The 25,944-nt window shown below is 32.6% G+C and overlaps 2 protein-coding genes across 4 annotated transcripts in view; both read right to left on the bottom strand.

Annotated features, from left to right (window-relative positions):
- Positions 1–6,124: 6,124 nt before the first annotated feature.
- Positions 6,125–13,545, bottom strand: LOC144851607 (uncharacterized). Its single transcript, XM_078709146.1, has 11 exons — positions 13,292–13,545; positions 11,871–12,008; positions 10,826–10,848; positions 10,409–10,440; positions 10,155–10,212; positions 9,137–9,236; positions 8,583–8,694; positions 8,224–8,266; positions 8,024–8,094; positions 7,788–7,896; positions 6,125–7,679 (listed from the first exon to the last, which is right to left on the bottom strand). The coding sequence occupies exons 1-11, from the start codon at positions 13,536–13,538 to the stop codon at positions 7,479–7,481; spliced, it is 1,134 nt and encodes a 377-aa protein (XP_078565272.1). The 5' UTR covers positions 13,539–13,545; the 3' UTR covers positions 6,125–7,478.
- Positions 13,546–15,753: 2,208 nt separating this feature from the next.
- The window catches only part of LOC144852790 (uncharacterized), a 38,864-nt gene continuing 28,673 nt past the window's right edge, over positions 15,754–25,944 (bottom strand). For 2 of the 3 annotated variants that reach the window (XR_013614334.1, XR_013614335.1), the window contains exons 3-9: positions 23,686–23,785; positions 22,918–23,058; positions 22,569–22,696; positions 20,793–20,942; positions 20,142–20,315; positions 16,371–18,758; positions 15,754–16,336 (exon numbers count right to left, since the gene is read on the bottom strand). Coding sequence is in view for 1 of the 3 variants with exons in the window: in XM_078710766.1 (XP_078566892.1) it covers positions 18,519–18,758; positions 20,142–20,315; positions 20,793–20,942; positions 22,569–22,696; positions 22,918–23,058; positions 23,686–23,785 (933 nt within the window). In the remaining 2 variants the exon portion in view is untranslated. Of the gene's footprint in view, positions 18,759–20,141; positions 20,316–20,792; positions 20,943–22,568; positions 22,697–22,917; positions 23,059–23,685; positions 23,786–25,944 lie in introns of all 3 variants that reach the window. The other variant, XM_078710766.1, reaches the window with a different exon arrangement.

Below are 25,944 nucleotides of genomic sequence, written 5' to 3' on the forward strand. Positions count from 1 at the left end.
TTAAAAACCCAGTCGTTTTTCTTGACATTTAAACTGTAACTGAACAATTGAAATTCTAACTACATGAAAGTAATTGCTCTGATACCATGACAACTAATTACATCATGTTTTGGTTTAAACTGCAAATTACGTCATTCTAAAACATCAACACTTAGATCGAAAACCTGGATACTCATAAAAACGATTAAATTCAAACATTAAATCGAAATTCAGCGATAATGTAACTGTAATCTTCAGGCGTCGATGGAAGTGGTGATCATTTAATGCTGGGAAATATATGGGGTTTTTTGGTTTTGTTTTTTTAAATATTTCATCCGCATCCAACAGCGAGTAACTCGCCAATTACAGGATGGATAAACTATTTTATAATTGATCGTGCTTATAAACTAAATCTCATTTAGGATTAGGGAGTGGAGTTGAAAGAGTCGTGAATTACAACCCTGGCACTAGGACAGGATTGAACTCTGGAATTGGAAGGCAAGAATGTTAACCACCAAGCTACAGTCTCCACTACACTTTTTTTGTCAAACTAGTTTGATAGTGTAGACAGAACTTTACACATAGGCCACATCTAGCTTCATTGTATTTTATACTTCAAATATATAAGTGGTTAAAAAAACAATTAAAAAATGGATAGTATTGCCGTCGCAATATTCTGGCGTGTTAAGTTTCCTTGTTTATTTTTGTTTGCTGCAGCAGACAAATTATCATTTTTTTCTTCGTAAATTGAACATAAACTGTAGGCCTAATTTTATTTATTTTTTTTTATTTCAACAATATTTTATGAGGGTGGTCCATCCAGCATCAGCTGATCATTAGGGACCCTCAAACAATACAAACAGTAAATACAAAATAAACTATAAAAACACAAAATTAACAAAGATATAAAAAATAAATATATATAAATATAAATATAATTCGGGGTAAAATTAACGCAGATCATGAAAGCGAAAGTGCTCGATACAAAATGTAGAGCTAAATAGAAATAAATAAATAAATTTGTTTATGATACTCTATAGTCGGCGAGTGAACTGAAACAGAAATGTACGGTAATATATAAATCTAAAGGCAAATTACTGACAAAATGACAATGCTGTGGGTATCAGCGATAAGTAAAACAGTCAGAAAAATTGGCAAAACTTTCGAGCAACACTAGCCCTTAATTCATCAGTGCAAGAAATGTAATATATATATTATATCCTACTGCTTACTGACGCCAAAGTTGATGAAGAATTAATTTCGTTTAATAACCGGAGGAAAATTGTCTTAATTTGGAAGATGTAAAAAGCTGCAGGTTAATCGAAAGAAACACACAATAATTAATAGCAATATAAAACCTTCTACGATCAGTGTTAACAATAATAGCCACGGGTCTTCGAAATGGTTAGTTGATACGTTTGTATTATTACAATACCATTATGTATAACTAAAAGAATACATCTATAAAGTATAATAATAATCTACAGACGGGATTCAGGCAAATTTGTATCGGGGAAATAATAACACAAATAATAGAGTAAGATCATTAAATAGATTGTGCATAAAAGTTGATCGAAAATCGATTGATTGTAATGATATATAATGTATATTAGGGCAGATGGGGGATGTTGAAGCCGCTGGAGACCCCTATAAATTCGTCACCGGGCTGCAAAGTGTGTGTAATCAAAATGTAATCATAATTTTTCACATAGGTAGGCCTATGGGTATTTATTTCTAAGTTTTTAATGCACACAATACAAGGAAGTTCTCCCTCCCTATAGGCCTTACTTGCAGCCAATGAAAATGCAGAATACATTTACGCTACCACATCAAGGATTACTGTGTTATATCATGGAGCCTCCATGGTTATATCGTCGATTCAAAAGACTATGAGATATTCCAATGTATATTTTTTGGCTGCCAACGACTTCGATTTTCAAATAACGTCATCAAATGTTACGCACACACTTGCCGTGTAAAGTGGGTTACTTATCTCTGCTTGAAATCATCGTATCATCATAAAGAAGACACTATGATAACTCATCCGAACAAGACTAAGTCCACAGGGACACCTAATTGCTGCTAAACTCAATACCTAATCCATAGACGTTTAAATAACTTTAGTATAGCCGAACAAGCATACGCTGATTGGGTTCACATGTTATAGGTCTGCTCGTATTGATCATACGATAAAATATATGGCAGTATAAATTAATGGAGTCCGATAATAGCGATTGAATTCAATAAATGCTGTCGTGTTTTTCGTTGAAATGTTAAATGTTATAATTCGTAGATTTCTACTATATGAGCCAAACACCGGACGTACCACCTAAATGATTCAGGTAGTAGGCCCCGTGGATTTTCGGGTGGACTAATGTCGGATGTATTAGACCTACAAACAAAAAAAGAGGTACATCCTATTCGTGTGTGAAACTACATTATTCAATACAATAACTTTGTATTTTCATCCTTTATAAATATAGTTTCATATTGATACCAAACATTGAAGATCTCAGAAAAACGAGTAGCGGTTCGCACACGAACCCACTGTCCTCTTCCTAGTGACAAGACCTTCTTTGACTGCCAAACACGGAGATATTTGTGTTTGGAAACACAACGCTTGGCTGCCAAACACCGTGTTTCACGTTTTTTACGAAAAATAATCACTTAGACTCCCTTTTTAAAAAACATATATAAATGCGCCTAATTCACACTGCAAACAAAATATATGAAGATCACATTTAAGTAGACTAATTCATCGGTAAGAAGACCGATTGGCTATAAATTTAATTTTGATAGGGTACCTCTTTTTTCACGCAATTTATAAGTATATCAAAATACCACGACAAAAACAATTAAATCTTGTAGGCATAACTTCACATTTATCCCTTCTTCTCTTCTAAGGTTGAAAAATTACCATATCAGTCATTTTAGGCTATAATCATCTTTAAATGAACCACGATAAAAACAAATCTTAAAATTCGTAACTTACATTTATCCTTCTTCTTTTTAAGGTTTCAAAATTACTAATCAATCAGTTTTAGAATCTTCATCTCATTAAATGAGCACACGAACAAATCTCATCACAACAAACGAGTGTAACAGTTTGCATGTTGTACGACGCAATGTAATAAGGCCTAGAGTATGTGTCGCAAAACACAACCTAAGCCCGTATGTTGTCACGCACTGGGCCGGCAAACTCCCGCTAATGCGTGTTTGCTTCAATGCACTTGTAATTGTTAGATAACCGTCGTACTTTGCCCACTATGACCTACATTCAAAATGTGACGAGCAGGCGATTGATCAGTGATCGGTGTCTTTTGAATATCATACATTTAATAAACAGGGTCATCCCTGTACAATACCACGTGCTATATCGCAGGATATCTCCGTGTAGTCTGATTTTAACAGACGAATACCGTCGATGGCGCTTAGATGTCGCATCACGAATTAGAATCTAACAGCAATCGATCGTGCGACGAAATTTGCCGTGAATAATTATATATTAAGCGAACAATCTCAGATGATTATCTTTCGCGCCAAAATTAAGTAGTTTGAAACACTCAGTTGTATAAACAACAAAATCTCGAATGTACGTTTCCATTTGACGCAGTTAAAAAAAAAGTTGTTTTTGGAAAACACAGGTGGCTTAGGGCATACCTGATACACGAGCGATATCAGGTCTAGCGACGTTAAACATCCAGCAGTATCGCGTCTTCTGACAGCAACAATCGTCTCATGGGATGACGTAGTACTGAAGCTTATTTAGATGACAAGTTTTAATATTTAAGAGTTTGGTGCTAGGTACGGGCCTGTTGTAGTGTTGCCGCCGTGGGCTGACGCGATACTGCAAGATGTAACGTCGGACGTGATACCGTACGAGAATCGGCTGCGAGGATGGGACACAAAAATTAAATTAGTTTACTTAGGCCTAATTACGATGCCATATTTGGCCGCAGTACGGTATATAGGCGAATTTGTAGGGAGATTAACCAGGGGATTAAACGGCCTCCTCGGCCCTCCCTGAAAGGCCTTTCATATATCCGTGTATTCGCCCTCACTGGATTCACCCTGTTACAAGCCTGTGGCATGTGACATAGAATAATTATGGGTGCCATACTAAAACTGGCCAATAAAATAATTAATATTAATCAACAGAAGAATAACAACTTTTCGGCGCCATACACATAATCTCAAGTGTAGGCTTACGGTATAGTAACATGTGCAATAGGTAGGCCTACAGTCGAGAAGGTTTGCGCGTGAAATCTCATAGCAAATCTCTCATTGAATATTAATTATCGCACATCGGTTAGTTAATTAAAAGTTTGTGTGACCAGCTGTGTATGAGTTAGGCAGCCCAGAAGGCGATTTGGGCTCATCTTAACAACCCATTGCGATCATCATCACGACATAATAGTTGGAATTAATCTTTCCTGCTGCACATGACCAATTGCATCTTGTTTAGTTAATCAATGGTGCCATTTGTAAATTGATGTAACAAATCGTTCGGTTTCGACACTATAAAAAATTAGATTATTAGGACTACATGTAGTTTTATGACTTATTATTAGAGTGTACCGTATTGATACGGACAAGACAATCCTGTTATAAGGAGCGTTCGTTTTTGGATGGTGGCGCGAAAAAGACGAACGTTAAATGAACCAAATAACTAACTAAGACTAACTAAGATAGTTATCCGTTGTAAAAAATGATCGTCTCATTCCGTCTTCTGCTGAAAGCGTGCTATAAAAGTACATAGAACACGAAATACTAGTATTACTATTATTATTAAGTACTTTTTCTTGTATATTGTTATTGAAATTAATCTTGACCAAATGAATGAATGAACGAATGAAATGAAACCTCGCAGATATATTCATCCCGGACAGCATGGCTCCTATTTGTATAGAATAATATTCAACGACGGAAAACGTTACAAACGATACTATGTTTCTTCTTCCACGACAATCAATGTAGCCTATTAACCAGTGCATTTGGCCTCAGGGAGGGTTAGCAAAAGATATTGAATGTAGCAATTATATTATTAAATAAACTAGGTTGAAGAAATTAGAAAAACACTGATTTCAGAAATCAATTTACATGTACTATTGAGTATTATAAACTGGATGTTAATAACATGAAAATTATTCTAAATATATAAATAATTCTAAATATATAAATAATTTTAAATAATTAATTTGGAATAAATAATTTAAAAGTACATTAACATTTTATATAATAGAGAAAAAATAGTATGATTGAATACTGCTTTTGCAATTGTACGAATAATAGTATTGCGAGTCAATTCTAAATGTTGATAACATTTCGTAGTTTACATATCACTATTCATTTCACAAATAAATAAATAATTTTAAAAAACAATTTATAAAGATGCCTGTTTACACGTTAAACCTGGAAAAATATAATAACAACTTGTTTATGTAATAGTCATAATGTAATAATAAGTCGATAACCTTCCGTTTTGACAATTTCACTGCAAAAAAAATTTCTAAACAAATAAATAATTCTAAATAAAATAAATAATTCTAAATAAATAATTTTAAATAAAGGAAAGCACCCATAAACTGAGTGAAGTGTGATAACGATTGTAGGCGCTATCGTGCTAACATACAAACAAAACAAATAGGCCTACTATACTTAATAAAATTCTAATTTTCCAAGTAATAATTTAAAATCTATAAAGATTCCTAATAATTAATTAAATCATGCGCTAAAATCTAGAATATTTTATATAAATCATTGCTTTTGTAATTGTAAGAATAATGTGTATTGATTCTAACTAATAAGGTTGATAACCTTACGTAGTTCACAGTATAAAATCATTCGATACGGGTTATTGTGTGCTTATTACTAATATAGCCCATGGGCTTATCAACGTAATACAATTAAAGAAACTGTATACATCAATTAACCTATTTTGTATCCATGTCATCCTTCGTATACAATCAGATAACTTACGATAAATTATTTTTTCCACACACAAGCCGCTTCTCCAATTATATTAAACCATTAGGCCTATTGCGTATTTATTTGCAAAAACGATTGACAAAATGTTTTTTTTTAAATATTACTGATTAATTGTATTAGTCATGTTGAAGCCACAAAACAGAAAAAAAAAAGTGTATATGTTTGGTTTTTATTTTATTACAAAAATAAAGTATATGTATATAGGCGAATAAAGAATTTAATACAACTGATACAGATTTTATGTGGGACAAGCTAGGCAGTTTTCCGCTACCGTTAGTTTGTGTAAATTGGCTATTTGACAATCATTCTGCCATGCTCCACTACCGACTCAGCAAACTTCTCCATCCCAATTTGGACCCCTAGACTACCCCACAGTTCATCAAAAACACAACTATTTTTATTCTCAGTGGTAATGCGCCGACAAACCGAAGGTCTTACCGCGTCAATTAATAATCAAATCAATCAGCTATCACGCTCAATTGGCCGCCTATCATCTTATATCAACACAATCAATATATCAGGCTAAAGGCAAACTGACCAATCACTGACCTCAGCTCAACGTTGTATACGAATATCAATCATAAACTGACCAATGGCAGGACAGTTTAAATAGATTATTTTATTATAGCAAAAATGTAAAACAACAAATCGTGTAGAATATCGTAAACTGTCTTATATTTTTCACACAAAGGTTATTACAAATGTGACTTTTTTCATTAAGGGACTTTGTTAACATTAATTTACTGGAGTTACTGCAGTAACCCATTTTTGAATGCTCTCAGTCTGAAAAACTTTGGTTCAGAAGTGCAGTTTAGAAACTTTACAAAAGCATTACCAGAACATAGAGGGTGCTACATATTTTAAATATATCTAAACATAGAGGGCAATATGCTGTTTGCATCAGCTTCTACAAAATAGGAGTAGGCCTATCAATTGGATAAATGTTTATTCCATAGAACGTAAAAATAATGTTATGTACAGAACGCCATCAAAAGTTATGGAAAAGGGAACTCAAAATAAGCAAAGCTTTTAAGCAGAGACCCTTACAAAAAATGAATAAGATGCAAAAACAGGAATAACAACAAATAAAAAAAAGATTAAACTACTTAAGATTAAATTCTTAAGACTGGCAACAAAAATCCAAAATAATCAGAAGAAATGACAGATGGTTGGCTACCAATTTCAGGGTTTTTGGGTTCAAATCTTTCTCATGTCAAAAATAACAACTCCACTCCAAAATACTCTTTCTACACTATTAACTAGTTTAACAAAAAAGTGTGATGTGGTTAAATATGGTAGTGATATGCCCTAATATGGTAGTGATATAACGTCATCATGTCCATATATGGGCACGTCACATAAAGTTTGTGTAGTGTGAAAACTTTTAAGAAGGACAGTGAATGAAATCACTTATGGCTTTGTACCGAATGTAAAACAAAACATTTAGCGGGAGACGATGGATCACTCCAAAAACTTTAGAGATCTGGTAGTCAATAACAAAGTGAAAAATATCAATTAAACCATATCAATCGATCGTCTCGTATATGACCCGTACGATACCCTGTAACAAGCGGATCCACAGTTGCATTGAATGCATAATTGTTGTCAACGTATATCTTAGGTTTTCTGGCACACTCACCATCTAACACATGTTTTGGTAGCTCAAGCTGCTCTAACACTTCTGTGTAGTAGCCTTGCACAGAAAAGAATTTCTATAAAAACCCCAAAACAGGTGGTCAGTTGTGGTCAGTTTAGAACGTTTGGAGAGATTGAAAGAAATGGTAGACTTAGACTACAGTATTGAAAAAAACTTTGTTTACCTTTTCAGCATTATAAACATTAACAAGACTGTCATACACTGGCCAGTCAGGACTTGGGGTGAATACTGTCGCGTTCACAGCACTGCTACTAAATTGTATAATACCCCATCTATTAAAAAATAAAAGATAGTAAACAATAGTACTGTATTCAACAATTTTAATATCAATCAATTTAATTGATCAATTAATCTTAATATTATTAATAGATATAATTATGAGAAATGAATAAACTTTACCTCTCTGGTAGGTGCATGTTGATGGCATTTTGAGATGACCACACCCAGTTGTCCTCTGACATACCTGCAACCTGTTTTCAAACATGACGAAAAGGAGAAAATAAAACCGGGTTCAAACTAATGACCTGAAATTATTATTATTATTATAAATCACTTGAGAGACGACATTTAAAGATACTAAGTATAAAAATAGTACTAACCTTCACATAATGACCATTTACATTTTGCACATGCCACTCAACCCTTAAACAAATAAAAAACTTAGGTCATAGGTCAACTCTGGTTATTGAATTTGTTTCATGAAAAACAGTGCCATAACTAGAGCCTCATATCATATATACATACAAAATGTGTAAAAACAACTACCACTATTTATGGAATTGGCGTAATTGGGTAGTGGTGGTGGTGGTGGTAGTAGTAATGGTGGTGCACACAAAATGTCGACATAAGCTTTCAGTTCCTATAGTTGGCCACCACTGAATGAAACTGAGCGCAACTGAAAACTTTGATTTGCAACTAAGAAGCAGTAAGACCTAATGTCTTTTATTCAGCAATTTACCTGCTAAAATTAATTCTCCATTGGTCCTTATCCTGAGGAGGAGCTGTAACTTTCACGTTTTCCCGAATCAGGTCAGAGAACGGCAAAGCAAGTTCAACTGTCCAATATTTGTCTAGAAAGCAAACACAAAATAAATCATCAAAGAGTAAAGATTCTGTTCCTGTATATATTCTCTGTCGAAGGGGCAAACCAGAACACGACAAAAATGTAAAAGTATTCAACATGAGTATATACATCCTGGTGCTAGCCGAGAAAGATACTTGGGAAAAATAAGATACTTGGGAAAAAAAAGTATCCAACCAAAAAAATTAGGCCATCTACACATCCACAGCAGCCAGCAGCTGTGCAGTGTCTACCCAGGGGAACGACAGGGGCCGATGGACAAATACAGCGGAGTAACCTCTTCCAAAAGATGCACTGGCTGCAGACAAGCCACATGTGTACCTCCAGTTTTAAGTTCTTATACAAGAAGACTTTGATGGCTACAATGATGTAAGATACAGTAAAACCTTTAATAGGGGTCCTACTGTATGTTACTTATTGTCAAAACTTACTTTTAATATTGGGATCATTGATTGGTCCATCAACGTATATTGCTGTCTTCATGGTTGGCATTTCAAAGCTGTTGTTTGGCGTTCCACCATTCATATAGGGCTGTAATAAAAAACAATTAGAAACAAATAACATACATAACATTCTGCAAAGCAACATCACATGAACACAATCTTTAAAGGGTAGCTCCAAGTTTAACATTTCTATTTTTATTATAAAAATCTAAACCATTCCAACGATCGATAATAATAACCCCACTTATTTTTTGACAAAGGTCGAGCAAAATAAAAGACCTAATTTTCTGCTTTATCGCTATCCAAATTAAATGGTGCTATCATCAATGCTGTTGCTTTATAGAAATAGACATTTTTCACCGGGAGCCACTCTTTAAAGAGTTCAACATTTATATTGTTTATTATAAAATATAATCCTTTGCTACAACATTGATAATAAACCAACTTATTTTTTTACAAAGGACAACCAAAACAAGCGTCATGAAATAAGCAATTTTTTAAAAGTTCAGTTATTAGGGAGGTTTCGCAATCTTACGAATACGATAACGAAAATACATATTCGTTTTCGTAAGCCAGTAAAAATCTGTTTCGCATGGCAACGAAATATTGAGGGCGCCGTCCAAAATATGACTGCAGTAAATTTGAGCGAAGCGCAGGTACGTGTTGCTTGGTGCTTGGCTGCCTAGGCCTAGCGTAACATCAAAGCGAGTGAAGACTTTAAAAACTGCTATTTATCAAAATTGACCTGGCATTTTAGTAAATTACTTTAGTAAATTACTTTAAATAAAAGTATAATTATATTATAATCATGAATCATTCCTGATTCAAAAGCAAAATGTGCAAAATAGATCAAAAACTATACTCGTTTTGATGTTATGAATATGACTGGTGATATTCGTCAACAAGAATACGCTTTACGAATATGAAATGGGGATCAGCTCAAAAGCTTCACAAATGTGTGACGTATTCGTAAGGTTGCGAAACCTCCCTACTATCGATAGCATACCTTGTTCAGTTCCAGATCCCATGTTGTATTGATTGCATTTATTTCAAATTCTTTATACCTTAAAAATAAATCAAATAATCTATAAGACACACATATCTGCCAATTGCAAGGCAACATCATCAACTTAACAAAATGCTACTATATTTAGGCTAGTAAAATAATTTATGGGCTAGTGAAAATGAGTTATAGAAGTGGGCAAGTAACATGAAAAAGATAAAAGGTATGACTGTGTTTAAAAATCATTTGCTACGTACCAGTGTGTACTCCAATCAGGATTTATAAATACCTATAAGATAAAAATAAATTGACAATGTAAGTAAAACAAATAAAACAATACCGGACTCTCGGAAAAACCGGAAACTCTCCCAAAAACCATACTTTTCTTGAGCTTAGAAAGGTCCAAAATTCTGACTTTCCGGAAAACCTGACATATTAGGCCAGCCCAAAGGTGTCTGGTATTAGGAGAGTTGACTATACTTTAATAATTCATTTTCCTCTGAAAAACGCTGTTATTTTGGTTTTTTATGCATGGCTGTTCATAATGTATTTTTATTCCCTGCAAGATAGCTTCCATTTTATAAAAAATTGTCAGCACAAATAAAATAACCGTAATAGGACATATTTTTAACAATAGAAGATAATTTTTTAAAATGGCATTTTCATGTACTTACTTCAAAGTCATTATCTTTAAAAACTGAAAAAAAACAAAGAAATAAAAAAGACTCATTTTAAGACATTCAATCAATCATCATATTTGTCAAGTGCCATTTCAACAATCATTGCTCATGGCGCTGTAAAAAGAAATCATAAAAAGTGATTTTTTACAATTGACTTGAAACTGTCCGATAATGACAAGTTTCTAGTGAGAGGAAGGCAAACTTTTTCCAAAACACATGTTCATATTTTTGCTGTCCTACACTAAAAGCAAGCTTTACATGTATTGCCTACACTGACAGTTGACAGTTCTAGATCTGACAAATTCACAACACTCCAAATCTGCTTTTTAACAATTACTAACCATCATTAGAGTGCAGCCCAGGTGGAAAACTACGTACATATGACACTGTTGGCAATAAGGCAACTATTGTAATACATCAACGTGAAAACATGTTGAGAAAAAGGCGAGGAAGTGATACATAAATAGATAGATAATGTTGGTGTTGTACATCAAGGATAACCCTCTAAGTCCTAAACTCTGTCTACACTATCAAACTTTATAAATGTGCTCATATATGGACATGACGATGCCATATCACTACCATATTTGGAAATATCAATACCATATTTGGGCACATCGCACTTTTTTTTGTCAAACTAGTTGATAGTGTAGACAGAGCTTTAGACTTGTTTCAGATGAGGTCCTTCTGGTGGTGAAATGGGCAGTACGCCGGGATAGACAATCTTTTCGAAGAGTGTACTGCGTTCCTTCAGCTTGGTTACCACTAGAGATGCAACACAAGGGAGATGACAAACAACAAGAGAATATTCCATCGCTTGTGATTGGTCAAATCACCTATGTTGTGTCTCTAGTGTGTGAACCGAGCATAACATGCATACAAGCAATTTTGCACACGCTTAATGTATCATCCGAAAGACGGTGCGCTATCAATTATCTAACCCACCAGTTGGAACACACTGAGAGCGAAAATGAGATTTGAACCGCGGTGGTCTTTCACTAGGTATGTCAATGTCTACCGCCCTCTATTCACCACTTACCTACTGAATTGTGTTTTGTTTGATTAGCAAACACATCCGTTTCCTCTAGGTATGCCCCAATATACAAGTACTTATCGTCCCATCTCAACTTGGCCCAAGTCTGAAAACGAGGCTTAGCGAAGTCATCTCCTTGAATATCTAAATAAGAAGATTGATAATTTACGATGTACAGTAATATATTGTCCCCCTAAAAACATGAAAAATGAAGATTAATAAAATCAGATTTTGAATAGACAAAACAAATGGTAAAATTCAACCAAAAACCCATTAGTTTTTTGAATATTTTTTCCTTTAAATGACAGTTTTTTCAGGTAAATAATTTTGTTTACATCCAAATTTTGGTCAAGTCAATAACTATTATGTAACTTTAAAATGGCATATTCAAAAAATTCAATAATTAAATCTTTAATTACTAAACTCCTTATATGAAATATTTTTAAAAACCTATAATCAACATACTGTATGCATGAAATACTAACAAATAATGAATCTTCAAAATCTTATCACAAAAGTTGTTGCAATATCTAATTATTTTACCAAAAAAAATTCACCTGCGAACGTAATGCACGATTACGCTAAACCATCGAAATAAAGCGACTGTGAATATCAATATTTAATTACCTGTTCGCGGAAGCATGACCAGCTGCGCTTTAGTTGTTAAACAAAAGGATACAAGCCGCTCAACCTGCATATATGTGAATTAATAAATACCTTTCTAAGCACATTTTTAGAAGTGATAAAATTGCCATTATTATTGCTAACTGCTTTTAGATTCTAAAATGATTAAAACACCAGCAAAGATTAAAGAAACCTGATATACACTTCTTGTTTAAAGGATCCGGAAATGATGGAACAGCTTCGCATATTCAGATTTAATCGGCGCCTGTATTCTATAGAGCATGGTGTTCACGCAAAAGTAATAATGCAATTAGAATATATTATTGTATGATGAGTGTATAGTCTACCATCAGGTCAAAAAATGCTTCCAAAAATAATTCATTTTAAATACTCCTTATAAAATGTTACCCTTTCAATTTTTAAAATGCTAATTTACTTACACGGTCGACTTTAGACCGCCAATACAATACCTTATGCTCGACATACAAGTAGGCCTAGGCCTACAGGTCTTATTGTTATGCCGGCCCTCCTGGGCCTTTTTAGTATTATACTAGGCCCTAGGCCTATTACTAAAAGATGTGTTTACTGTTAAGTGTTAGCAGTTACTAGCTAGTTAAAATAGTAAAAAGTACAGCTAAGTAGTCTAAAGTAGTACCTAGCCAGTATTGTAGGCCTATAGTATTACTTACTACCAGGTCTAGAGTACAACAATAAATATAAAACGTTTAGGTGACCATTTGAACTAGGCTATACCTAGGCCTTGTGTGTAGGCCCACTAACCCACTGCCTGTTGATATACGCACCGATAAAGTCATCTGTACGCGGGGTTCCAATCCAAACTTCTTCGTTCAGTTTGCCGTCAACTGTGATTGTTTGGCTAGCTTTTAGTTTGTAAACAACATACGATTTAGGTGTTGGTAAATTTTTACAAACTGTATCATTCTTTGAAAAGTATACTTTACAATAGCATACGGCTAAGTTCTCTAAAAATACGAACGTTACAAACCAAAACAAACCAATTGTTTGTAAATATTTTGGTATCATCATCATGTGTAAACTCACGGACCACCGACCACGTGCTACATGTCAACACACGTCACAACAACCGGCCCACACGTCACTACACGTCACACAACGTTTGATCCTGCCGCGCCACTAGCCACACGAAAAATTTGAACTCTACTGTATACCCATGCTATGCACATTTTGAAACAGATATATTAATTATGAAATGTATAACATACAGTATCTTGGTTTTCCTCCATGTTTTTTTTGTCCCTCCCTCCCTCAAAAAAGAAAAGATTCTAGCATACAGGACGGAATCATGTCCCCGTTACTGTATAATGTTTACATTGATGATCTGAATGTAGCACTTAGTAGATGTGGTTACGGGTGTAGAACCTCAAATACTGTCCTAAATAATTTAAGTTATGCTGATGACATGACTATTATGGCTCCATCTTTTTATGGGTTCAAAAATATGGTTAAAATATGTGAGCAGTATGGTTTAGAACATGATGTTATTTATAACGCAAAAAAGTCTGTATGGTTTTTTCTCCAAAGAAGAAACATGGTGAAGTGGTATCAAATATTATGCTAAATAATGATATATTATCTTACGTCAATGAAGTGACTTTACCTAGGACATATTTTACGTAATAATTTAGATGATTCTAATGACATTAATCGCCAGTATCGAGCTCTTTGCATTCGAGGTAACACTCTTTGTAGACGTTTTAGTAGATGTAATGAGAAGGTTAAATCATGTAATCTGTTCAGGTCGTTTTGTACTAATCTGTACTGTTGTATGTTATGGTCTAACCACACTGAGTGTTAAGATTATTAAATCTCTGGAGGTGTGCTACAACAACTCATTGAGAATGTTGCTAGGCTTACCTAAGCACTGTAGTGCTAGTAATATGTTTGCCACGAGGAGAATTCCCTCTTTCTACGAGCATGTACGCAAGTGTGTCTATGGTTTTAGATTAAGAATCGTGAATAGTGAAAACGATCTGGTTAGGTGTACCACAAACTATTTGTTCCGATATTCAAATCTCTACACTAAGTGGGAAAAAATCCTATTTTAGTTTGATTTTCCGGTTTTGTATTATTTGTTCTGAAATAAAGTGATCAAATCAAATACCCAAATAAGTAATTGTCATAAAAAATGTTTATTTTTGTGTTTGAAAGCTGATGATCACCAGTACCACATATTAAATATATGTGGAATTAGTACACAGTGCAATGGCGTTTTAGAAAGGTTTATAATGTTTATAATCCTGATCAAAGTACAGTACTACTGTCAGCTAATGATGTAGTTAAATGGTTCCGACCGATTTCCTATATCCTGCTGGCGTACATCCTGGTGTACATGGAGGCGTGGAGCCATAAATGACCAAAAAGTGGTCATTTTGTAAGGAGACAATTTGTGTAATATAATTCATTTCACTTAAAAACATGAAAAAATAAAGATGAATAAAATCAAATATTGAATACAGGTCATATTGTAGTTTTAAAGTTATTCACTTTTGGCAAAAACGAATATGCAAAATTATGATTTTGCTTATAAAAAGACAAATAGACTGTTTGTTTTTAGCAATATTTGAATTTAATGTATAAGGGGTCATTTTAGAGTGTTACAATTATTCTCCTATTATGTGTAGGTATTTAAGAATAAAATAGTATAAAAATGAAATAAAAGGTACTTTTGGTGGAACTTTTTAGTATGTAAATGGGGGTGTATATTCAAGTAAATACGCTATGAATTTTGGGTACTGCATAGAAGTGAGTAGAATGGTTGACCTTAAACTAAACACATAAAGCACATGGCAATAGTAGCCTCAGACACCAATGTATACAGTGTACACCACTCTGCTTTTGTGAAACTTTGGATTCAATACCAAAAAACTATTCCTACTTTCTTTTTTTTAACTTTTTAGTATGTAAATGTTTATTCAAGTTTTTTCGATGAATTTTGAATACTGCATAGAAGTGAGTAGAATGGTTGACCTTGGTAACAATGTGTACAGTACACCACTCTGCTTTTGTGAAACTTTGGATTCAATACCAACAAAAAACTATTCCTACTTTCTTTTTTTTAACTTTTTAGTATGTAAATGTTTATTCAAGTTTTTTCGATGAATTTTGAATACTGCATAGAAGTGAGTAGAATGGTTGACCTTGGTAACAATGTGTACAGTACACCACTCTGCTTTTGTGAAACTTTGGATTCAATACCAACAAAAAACTATTCCTTCTTTCGAACTCTTTCATACTGAATCTTTTATTGTAATTAGTATCATACAACTTTTGAATCAATATTATACATACATTAATAGTACATAATTTAATGGAATTACCAACATTATAAATAAAATGTAACAAGTTGAGAAATATGGTGTTAACTCATCTAAAGCACCAGGTATTTTAAGGACCTTGTTACAGACATCACAATACTGTACACAAATCTATGGTATCCAATTGAGGCTATGTGTACAACTACAGTACAGTAGAGGCTATTAAGAGAATACCTCTAATAAGGGGACACATTCAGGTGAAAGTAGGTGAAGTACATACAGTATTATCCTAAGAAGTGTCCACTTAATAGAGGTCCCCTTGTTTAAAGTGTTCTTAACAGAGGGTTTTACTGTATAACATGTTTAACTATAAAATTCTAATAAGATTCATAGTAAAAATGTAATGGTTGGTTTGCTAATAAAGTTAAAATGAACTAAATTAAATATGAAATAAATATACAATAAAAATCCCAGATCATCATTTTGAATTTTTAAAAACTTTTAGCAATTTACTAAAACCAATGAATGTGTTTTTGAAATGTGTATTTTTATCTGTAATCTGTGCAGATTTCATCAATTAATTAACCTAATAGAAGTAGAACCTCTATCAAGGGGACAGCTTCCGGGCCAAGACCAAGTGGTTGGTCAAGTGTCAATGTATTGCCTCTTGTTTGTATCATGGCAAAGTGTCCCCTTTATAGGGATGTTCCCTGAATAGGAAAAGTTCTAACGTAATCATTTAATTTAAAGATGAGCGGTCCTCTACAAATTTACAAAATAATCCAAATTAATTTTTACATTAACTTTATGATTTTCTGAATATAACAGTTACTGTATTTTATTTACTTTTGTATGTCCCCAAAATATTAGCAAAACAATTATATTTCAAAGTACACCTATTTGAACATAGAAAGCAATAAATTTAAACAATATGTATAAACAGTTGTGCTTTTATAATTATTTTATCCAATGTAAAAAATAAAAAATAAATAAATAAAAAATTCACAAATTAGTGATGTTATCTTATTGTTGGTAATAATTTCAAAGGACATTTACATCTGTAGCCACGATTCAATTAATACTGTAGTCTATCAATAGTAATTAATTAATGAATCACTTAACCATTTTCAATTGACAGATCACAGCAACACAAATCAGAAACAGTTTAATTAATTAATCAATCGATTAGTCACCCAAGAATTTAATTAAAACAATTTTAAACTGAAAATGAAATGAACCATAATCCATGTACATAAAAAATATTCATCATAAATTGATTCAATTGAACCCCTCAAAGGATTGAGTGATGTGATTTTATAGATACCAGCGACTGGTGTAATGACTTTCAATAAGTCGACATAGGATTTCAGACATGGATTGAGGAGGCATACACAGAGGCTACAGACGGCACATGGACCAACACTAACCCTATTTTAAGGACTTCTTGATAAATTGAATGTATGTTTATTTAAATTATGTATTCTACCATAGTTTCTCCATCCCATCCATTAAAAATAATTGTTGTCCACCAAAATTGTTTCTGATTTGATACGTGGAAATTAGTCATGGTCACTGTAGATCTATATTGCTACATAACAAAAATTATGTTGCACCCCGGATCAGGCTAAACAAAGAATTGTACAAAAATGAACAAAATCAATTATTTTTACACATTAATTTAAATAGTTATGTACTGTATATCTATAATATTAAAAAAGGAATGTAAAAGTAAAAACATACTTAAATATTATTTACAAGAGATAGAATCATACAGTTTCGGCATCAAATCAAGGTTAGAAATGTTTATGAAAAATTAAAATGAAATTTATACAATGGTAACTACAATATTAATAAATATAAATAAATCCGATATTGTAGCCATATGAAATATTATTACTTTGATATAATGGATACAAAACAAATTATTTTATAATGTTTATACTTTTAAATAATTAATAACAATTAAAACAAGAATAATAATAATTATTATTATTATTATTATTATTATTTTATGGTTTTAAAGTATAAAACAACAGTAACAATCAATTAAAACAATACAAAATTTGCGGTATAGCACGCTATAGTTCTGAACTGTTGAGCTTCTTGATGTGGTGTATTCGCCATGCAAACCTTGAATCAATTATAGAAGACTAATAATTGTTATTTTAAAACAAAAAATGATAAAATTAATTCTTATCATTAGTTTTTGTGGTGTTATCTTAATGATAATGCTGTTTATTCTCACTAAATCTATTTTAAAACCTTCTTAATAGAAGTTTTAAAAAAACATTTAAATTAACCTCTTGATAAATTGAAAAAAAATAGTTATAACAGGAATTTTATGAGCTATTTTATCTATTTTAATAATTAATAAACAGTTATAATAGCAGACAGGTATATGGAAAAATTATATATTTTATAAACACAATCATATGTTTTTATCCCAGACTATTTTAAATAGCATAAATATAAATTGTGTACAAATGATTCAAATTATGTTTTTCTAAGAAAATTACCCTTTAATTTATTTAAAAAATAACTTTGTTGGGAAAACATAAAACTTAAAGTATATATAGGGTTGTGTAAAACTCAACCTGTTTGATGTTGGTTACATTTAGGAATTAACTGTGTTCACAATAACCTTTAACCTCGGTATATAATTTACATTGTGTTAATAATTTTGAAAAAAGAAAACACTGTTTAAAACATATAAATACATTCACATTTCACTCGTTTATGTTTCAATTGTAGAGGGCGTTTCATTCAACGTACACGTTTCAGCGACGTTATTCAAGATGTCAATCAGATTATCGACCCCGAATAAATAACCGTCTTCATGGTTTCCTTCGACCCACGGTGTTCGATGGTCATTCTTCATGGAATCCGGTAACGGGATGGTTTTGCCAAAGTCAATCATCCATATCCCTGTCCGTCCACTCTTGTCATGGATAAAGAGAAGTGAACTTCCAATAACCTATTGAAAATAACAACAATATTCAATTGTTTTATATCACAGTCATTTAGGATGTTTATTTATTTATTTTTTTTAAACATATTTAATGAGGGTGATCCATCCAGCAATTGTTGATCATTAGGGACCCTCAGAGGTTGTAATTTTGTCCTTAGAAAAAATCCTGACATGTGATAGGACTTGAACCCAGGACCAAGCAACATAACCACCAAGCCACAACTCCACTCTTTTATAAAATATAAACTTGTTTCAACAACATTTATAAGGAATATTTCAAATGACCGAGCAATTAAGGCAGGGGTGCCGTTTACCGTACCTAAAGAGAAAACAATATTGGCATGAGTTCGAGTCGGACTCATTCCTAGTTCTGGTGGTGGAACAAGTCTTCTCAGATAAGGACTATAAACTTTAGGCCTAGTGTATAAAGTTTGCCTGTGTATATTTTAGTCAAATAATTAACAGTAGAATAATGCAGTAGAATAAAATGCCATAATGAACTAAGTTTACCAAATTGACATAAAGTACATACATAAATCAATTATAGTATTCAACAGTAACATCAATACGTCAGTATAATATTAATGATGGCTATTAAAACCAAATGCTACAAGTGCTTTCCAATTAAGAGATGTAAATAAAGTACAAATTGTCAATCCCGCTTAGCGTAAGCACATTCAAGCAATGAATACTAATCTATAATGCTATATTGACTATTAAAATTAGATGATGCTATAATGCCAACTTCTAATTAAGTGTATTATACTGTAGAAGTTGAGTAGGCTTGACTAAACTTGATTTAAGTTTAAGCACAACTATTATAATGAGTGTTGTGGCAGGTGTAAACAAAGATAATACTGTAAAACGTGAGACACACCACTCGTATGAAAAAACATCAGGAGAAATAATGGAAAAATTCAGCCGAATGAAATGGATCTAAATAATGCACAACATGTGACTCCTAATCAACCAATCAAATGGGATTGGTTATTCCATTGTTTATCCTATTAAAAAAAATGTTTTTTGGAGTCGAGTTGCAAATTTTTATGTTTAGATGATTTTTTGACATTATTCTATTGCATCAGCTGTTTTACTTCCTAAAATTGTATGGTCATATCGAGATGCAAATAACTAAACTATATGATAATCGTTGTATCCATAGTCACTGTCGATGACTATGCTTGTAAGCATTTATTTTGCTATGTGTAGTACTGTAGTACATAAAAACAGTTATTTGTACCTTCTAGGCTAGGGACCATAACAAAAATTATGAGCGCATTATTGAGCGCATGAGGCAAAAAAAAAAGATAAACAGTGTATGCAATAGGTGTACTATTGAATTTAAAAAAAACTATTACAGAAATCAATCAGGTTAAGAGCAACACATACCTCATGCATGGCAAAGAACGTGGAGCTCCCTAACGTTGCACGTATTGCCTTAAGTGTTGACACGTACTTCTCCGCTGTCGTTGGGTCCTTATCTACAAACGACGTGAAGTGCTCTTGAATTTCTTGCCTTTCTTTCGTTGTCTTGAAATTACGGCTTGACGTTCCATCGGCTTTCTACATTTGTATAAATAAAGTAATTATGTCAAAGAGTTCAAATTCTTGTGTAAAAGGTTGTGTTAATTTCATTTTGTAGATGTCTCCAACAAATTGACAAAATTCAACTAGTTGAATCTGGTAGTGAATCAGGGTTTCTATACAATGTATCAATGTACATACTATTGAATAAACGTATAATGTACTGTAGTGTATCTTTTAGGCTCAGCTCAGTTTAAGGTCGGATCATGTCAAAATTATTCTACAGCAGTTAGTGTAGTAACTACATTGTGTTATTCTTTTATCAGTTTATGCAATTATTTAGCAAGCTATAACCCACACTGTGTCATTGCAGTAATTGCATTATAAGATAAGATATGATAACTTTATTTCGTCCACAAAACAAGTGGAAATAAACTAAAATCATTATTGCAATAACTGCAGTAGAATAAATTTGAAATGTTCTCCAAACTGAGATGACACTTTTTCTGTGCATACCTTAACACCCTCAATCCTAAATCCTAGGCTAGCTGAAGAGCTAACATTCTCTCTCCACTGCATGTAGCGTGGCTTAATTATAGCCTGCTGGGCTCTTTCTTCATCAGTTGGTTCGTCTGGGTCGATTTCAATCATCTTTTGATACATATCCTATGCAAACAAATATAAAAAAATTCTATCTGTTTAATTGTTTGTCTTATATTATCTATATCAGTTAAACAATTTTTTTCCTACACTACACGGTATAAAAATGAATTTTAAAAACTAGAGGGTGAGCTCACGAAGATGAATTGTACTGGGATGATTTTCAACAACCTTTAAACTGCCAAAGGGATGGGAGTTTGGGAAACATTGTTGCCTTCAATAGTTCAGTGGGACGGTGGTAACTGCCATGGCCACGTATCTTTCTTGTAATTTATGTACCACATACTCGCAAATAACAATGGTTGGTTATTATGTGGTGTATATATAACAAATATTGACTGGAGGTTTAATCAGTATTGGGTCATGTCAAGTAGGAAGTGGGTGTATTGCCAAATACCACATGTGATGATAGCAGGTCTGTCTATACCCTACAGTACATTGATCCTTTTATTTGAAAATTATTTAAAAGTGCATACAGTAGGAACAGAATATTATGTGAAGAATTGAATGAAGATCAAAATGTTTTAACTGCATGACTAATTTTCAGTAGGAACCATCCTTTGGGATACCACTATTCAGGAGACAGAATATTATGTGAAGAATTGAATGAAGATTAAAATGTTTTAAAAACTCTATTACTAATTTTATATTTTTAGCCTTTAACCTTATATCGCAAATAAATATTCTAAGTACTTTTCTAAAAATATCAATCATGTTTTGCATGATATTTCAGATTTTTCCAACAAAAATGGTATAAAACTTTCTTTATACATTCAGTACTAAAAAAATAACAAAAGTGTAGGTAGAAAGAATCCAATCAAAAAATCGAACATATAGGAAGTCTATTCAATTGAATTTTGTATGAATGTTGGCTTGTAAGGAAATAGAAAAGCATTTACTACAATGTGTGGGCTGGGTGGGTAGAGTTCACATGGTGTCAGCAACGGTTCATGTATTGTTAAAATATTGCTATACAATGTGTACCCTTGATAAAAAAATGTGTAGAAAAATTAAAAGTCATCATCCTCTAAAATCTGCTGTGGTGGGTAGAAATAGAATAAAAATCACAAGTCACACTAGCAAAACCTTTAGTTTGCAATTGTGTAAAAAAAAGTCATCCTCCAAAATCTGCTGTTGTATAGCATAAAAAGCTCAAGTTCAGAAATAATTAGTTTGCAAAACTCTGAACTTTGCAAGAGCAATTTTCAAAAGTTTGCCTGTGTTGAAAAACTGGTTTGCATCTTCCTGACAAACTTGATTGCTGGGGTTTAAGAACTTTAGCTCTGTCTACACTATCAAACTTTATACAACAACAAATTTGATGTGCCCATATATGGACACGATGATGTCATAGATCACTACCATATTTGCCGGACACATCACACTTTTTTTTGTCAAGCTAGTTTGGTAATGTAGACAGTGCTTTAGTGAAGTGAGAATATGAATACATAACAAGCAATATGGTAGACAGAGCTTGAACATGTGCTCTTTCTAACATGCTAGTCCAATTATGTCTGTCTTATCACTATCATAAAACATAAATCAAGATCTAATCATACACAAGGGATAACTCATACAATGTGTGACTCCTGCAAGGGGTTGAATCTGTACGATCTTTAACCAATTTATTACCTTTCTGAGTTTTGGTTTCTCCCTTGCTTTCTTCAGTTCTTCTTCTATATATGTACGCGTTCCTATCTTACAATCCATCACGCAAGGGTTCTCAAACTCCAACAGTAGGTCTTGCATTTGTATATATTCTGACATTGCTAATGTAAGGTCAAAACATGTTTTTACTGAATATCCACACATAAATGAATATATATTTTACAGTAATAATGTAAACTCATACAATATATATATATTTATGACTGAGATTGTTTAGGGGAGCCATGAAAAAATACATTAACAAAATTATTGTTGTTGGTTACCAACTCTGTAGCAGGTATCTAGTACCTATGCTTATTTGACAAAAGGATACTTTCTCCATTTTTTTCAGCCTCTCCTTTATATTTTGGGATGTATGGTCGTAAAACATCGTCCATCAACGCTTGAAGCGCTTCCTGCTCACGTTCGCAGTATTTCTTAAGAATGTCGCCATCTTCAGCACATTCAAAATTACCTAAAATTTAAAACAATATAGTTGACACACGTCCTGTTCATCTTGTGTTCAAATGTGTGTTGTCTAACATACACCCGATAAAGAGTCACATTATAATCATTAGTACCTACAAAAGTATGATCACAAACTGTATAATGTAAAACAAACACTATATGGGCCTATTGCTATTTTTTTTCATTGCAAATGTGAAAAATTAAAGTTGATTCTAATATTTTATACAGAATGCTATAAATACTAGTATGTATCTTGCATGGATTGATATGGGCCTATTGCTACAGTATTTTTTGTAGTTAAAAATGTAAAAAATAAAGCTGATTCTAATAATTTATACAGCCTATCACGTCTGTGATGCACTCGTGGTGCGATAGAGTCAATAGGGAAGAAAAATAATGGAAGAACATTTATTCATTCAATCTTTTATTTTGGAATCTCTGGTCCATAGAAAGTAAAATTACATAGATGAATTCAAAATAAACTGTACTAATTACTACTACTCATCTCAGGATGGCATTCCACCTGGAATCATGCAGAGTGAGCTTATTTTATTGTATAGACTATAACGTAACTTTAGTAATACCAAATAAGTTGCATTACCATGTGCTATAATATCACTGTGTGTATGGTTACCTTTATGGCCTGCTAGTTGCACCCATGGATAACGACGTTTATAAGACTGGACAAACGGAGACCAATGGACAAGTGTTCTTATCTTCTTCCATTGCATCAACTAAAAGAAAAAACATTGAAAATTAAGTATGGACAAAGCAGTAGCACAGAATAAGTAAACTTGAATCTGATCTTTTATAATATACAGTAGTTGAAATATCAATCATACCAAATTTGTCCATATGAAATGCGCAAACAAGTATAAAACAAAATAAACACATCAGATGAAACGAATTGTATTCACTCTACTATTTAAAAAAATAATTTAATTTAATTTAGTAGAATGATTACAACATAGAAAATAAATATTAAAAGTAGTGTAAATAAATAAGTTTCAAGAAAATAAATAAACATTAAAAGTAGTGTAAATAATAAGTTTCAAAGCGCAATGTGACCAGAAAAATTAAGACTTACACAAAGAACAAAACTGAAAACTTCTATGGAATCAAATCGTGGCGAGCACAACTTCATAATAACAAGACAGAAAATAACCAGATGTAAATAGAGCCAATCGAGGTGTAAATTCAGTAAACAACACATATTTGTAAATCACAAACGAAATCTCTGTGGTAGCGTGATCAATATTAAAATTTGGTTTAATACCAAAACTATGGAACAACTCCACCTGACAATACATTATCTAATAATGAAAGTTAAGACAAGAAGCAAGACACACTCACTGTGGGAAAAACATCTCTTAAAACTATATTTAGAAAAATTATTATCAAATCAGAATAACATCTAGTCAGTAGTTATAACAATTTACAGTTAAAGGATAATTCCTGGTTTGAAATGTCTACAGAGTTCCTTTAGCAGTGATTGCATCACACACCTGGTGATGATGCATCAGGAACAAGAACAGTTTAAAGAACCAAAAACTCAGATAAATTGAAAATTATAAGACAGTAATAAGTCAATACTAGCAAAATTAAAACAACAATGTAAATGTGGGGAAATAACATGTGTCTTGTAGCCTAACAGAGCTGAATTATGCATAGGTATGGAAGACACATGATACAAGAACCTTTTTCTCCCCCAAGGGCCCATTTGTGTCGAGTTCTGCCAGCAAAGGGCACTCATTGGTCTGTCCACAACGACAGGGGCTGAATAGACCTGTAAACCAAGGTACAGTAAGCTCCACTTCAATGACAGAATGTCCCTTTAAATCAAGATACTCTTCCAGAACATACAATGACTCAAATGTACACTGTTCATAACAACAAGTTAAAGAATTATCTATGATGAAAGGAAAAACATTCCAAAATTAGAGAATGTTGAGTAAACAATTGAAATTACATATGGCAGTATTATATTACTTTAAAACTGTAAAGTACTACTGTAGTGTAAAATCTTGAAAAGAAGAAGACCCACTCAGATAGAAACAAACTAATTCTCAAGAATCTGACTCTTGAAAATGATCAAACAAATAGATTAAAATGTACAATTCTCAAAATGTGTGTTCTTGCTTCTCTTACTTGGAGTTCTATTTGTTTCATTATAATGTTTTACTTCATCACTAAATTCTTAAGCATTTATGTCGCCTTTACACTCTGACCTCTATTTGACATTTAATTTGGATTTAATAGTCAGAAGAAATTAATAGTAAAATGAAAACATATTTTTCAACCACAAAGAATTATAAATAGATTTAAGAACTAACTTTAGTACAGAATACTGTAAACAGGAGGTGGGCAGACTTTAATGATTTGCAGGCACTCATAAATCATATTTATTAATTATTCATACCAGTAAAATTTTAGTCCTTAAAATTTAGAAAGTTTTACATTTATTGAAATCAATGTTTATCTTAGTTTACAGTAAAATAATAATTAGAAGAAAATGCTGTAATTTAAAAAATGGCCGTTACATGGAAATATTTTGCTTTGTTTTGAGAGTGGGGTTGTCTAATCCCACAAACCTATTTCAACATACTTTTCCTATGACACCAAATCATATCAGTCTGTTCTCTTTAAAATACAACCATGTTTGAAAATGAACTTTCACACTGAAAATCTATTTTTAATTATCATTGACATTACATCTGTAAATCAACTTCTCTGATGAAAAATATTTAACACCATAAAAATAAAAAGTAAATAGAGAGAGTAGGTCAAGTGTATTAAAATGTGTTGTCTCAAACAGTGCACAGGTTGTATTCAATAACAGGCAGTGAACCGTGTTAAAGTACTATAGCAATATGCACTGAATAATCTATCAGTA

The sequence above is a fragment of the Antedon bifida genome, chromosome 9 (assembly GCF_963402885.1).
Source record: "Antedon bifida chromosome 9, ecAntBifi1.1, whole genome shotgun sequence".
In the NCBI taxonomy this organism is placed as follows: Eukaryota; Metazoa; Echinodermata; class Crinoidea; order Comatulida; family Antedonidae; genus Antedon; species Antedon bifida.

Coding starts and splice junctions, on each gene's coding strand:
- LOC144851607 (XM_078709146.1), bottom strand. CDS start 13,538: ATGATGATGATACCAAAATATTTACAAACAATTGGTTTGTTTTGGTTT. Junction 10,441..10,825: donor TTAAAGATAATGACTTTGAA/GTAAGTACATGA, acceptor TTTATCTTATAG/GTATTTATAAATCCTGATTG. Junction 7,680..7,787: donor ATGTTTATAATGCTGAAAAG/GTAAACAAAGTT, acceptor GGGTTTTTATAG/AAATTCTTTTCTGTGCAAGG.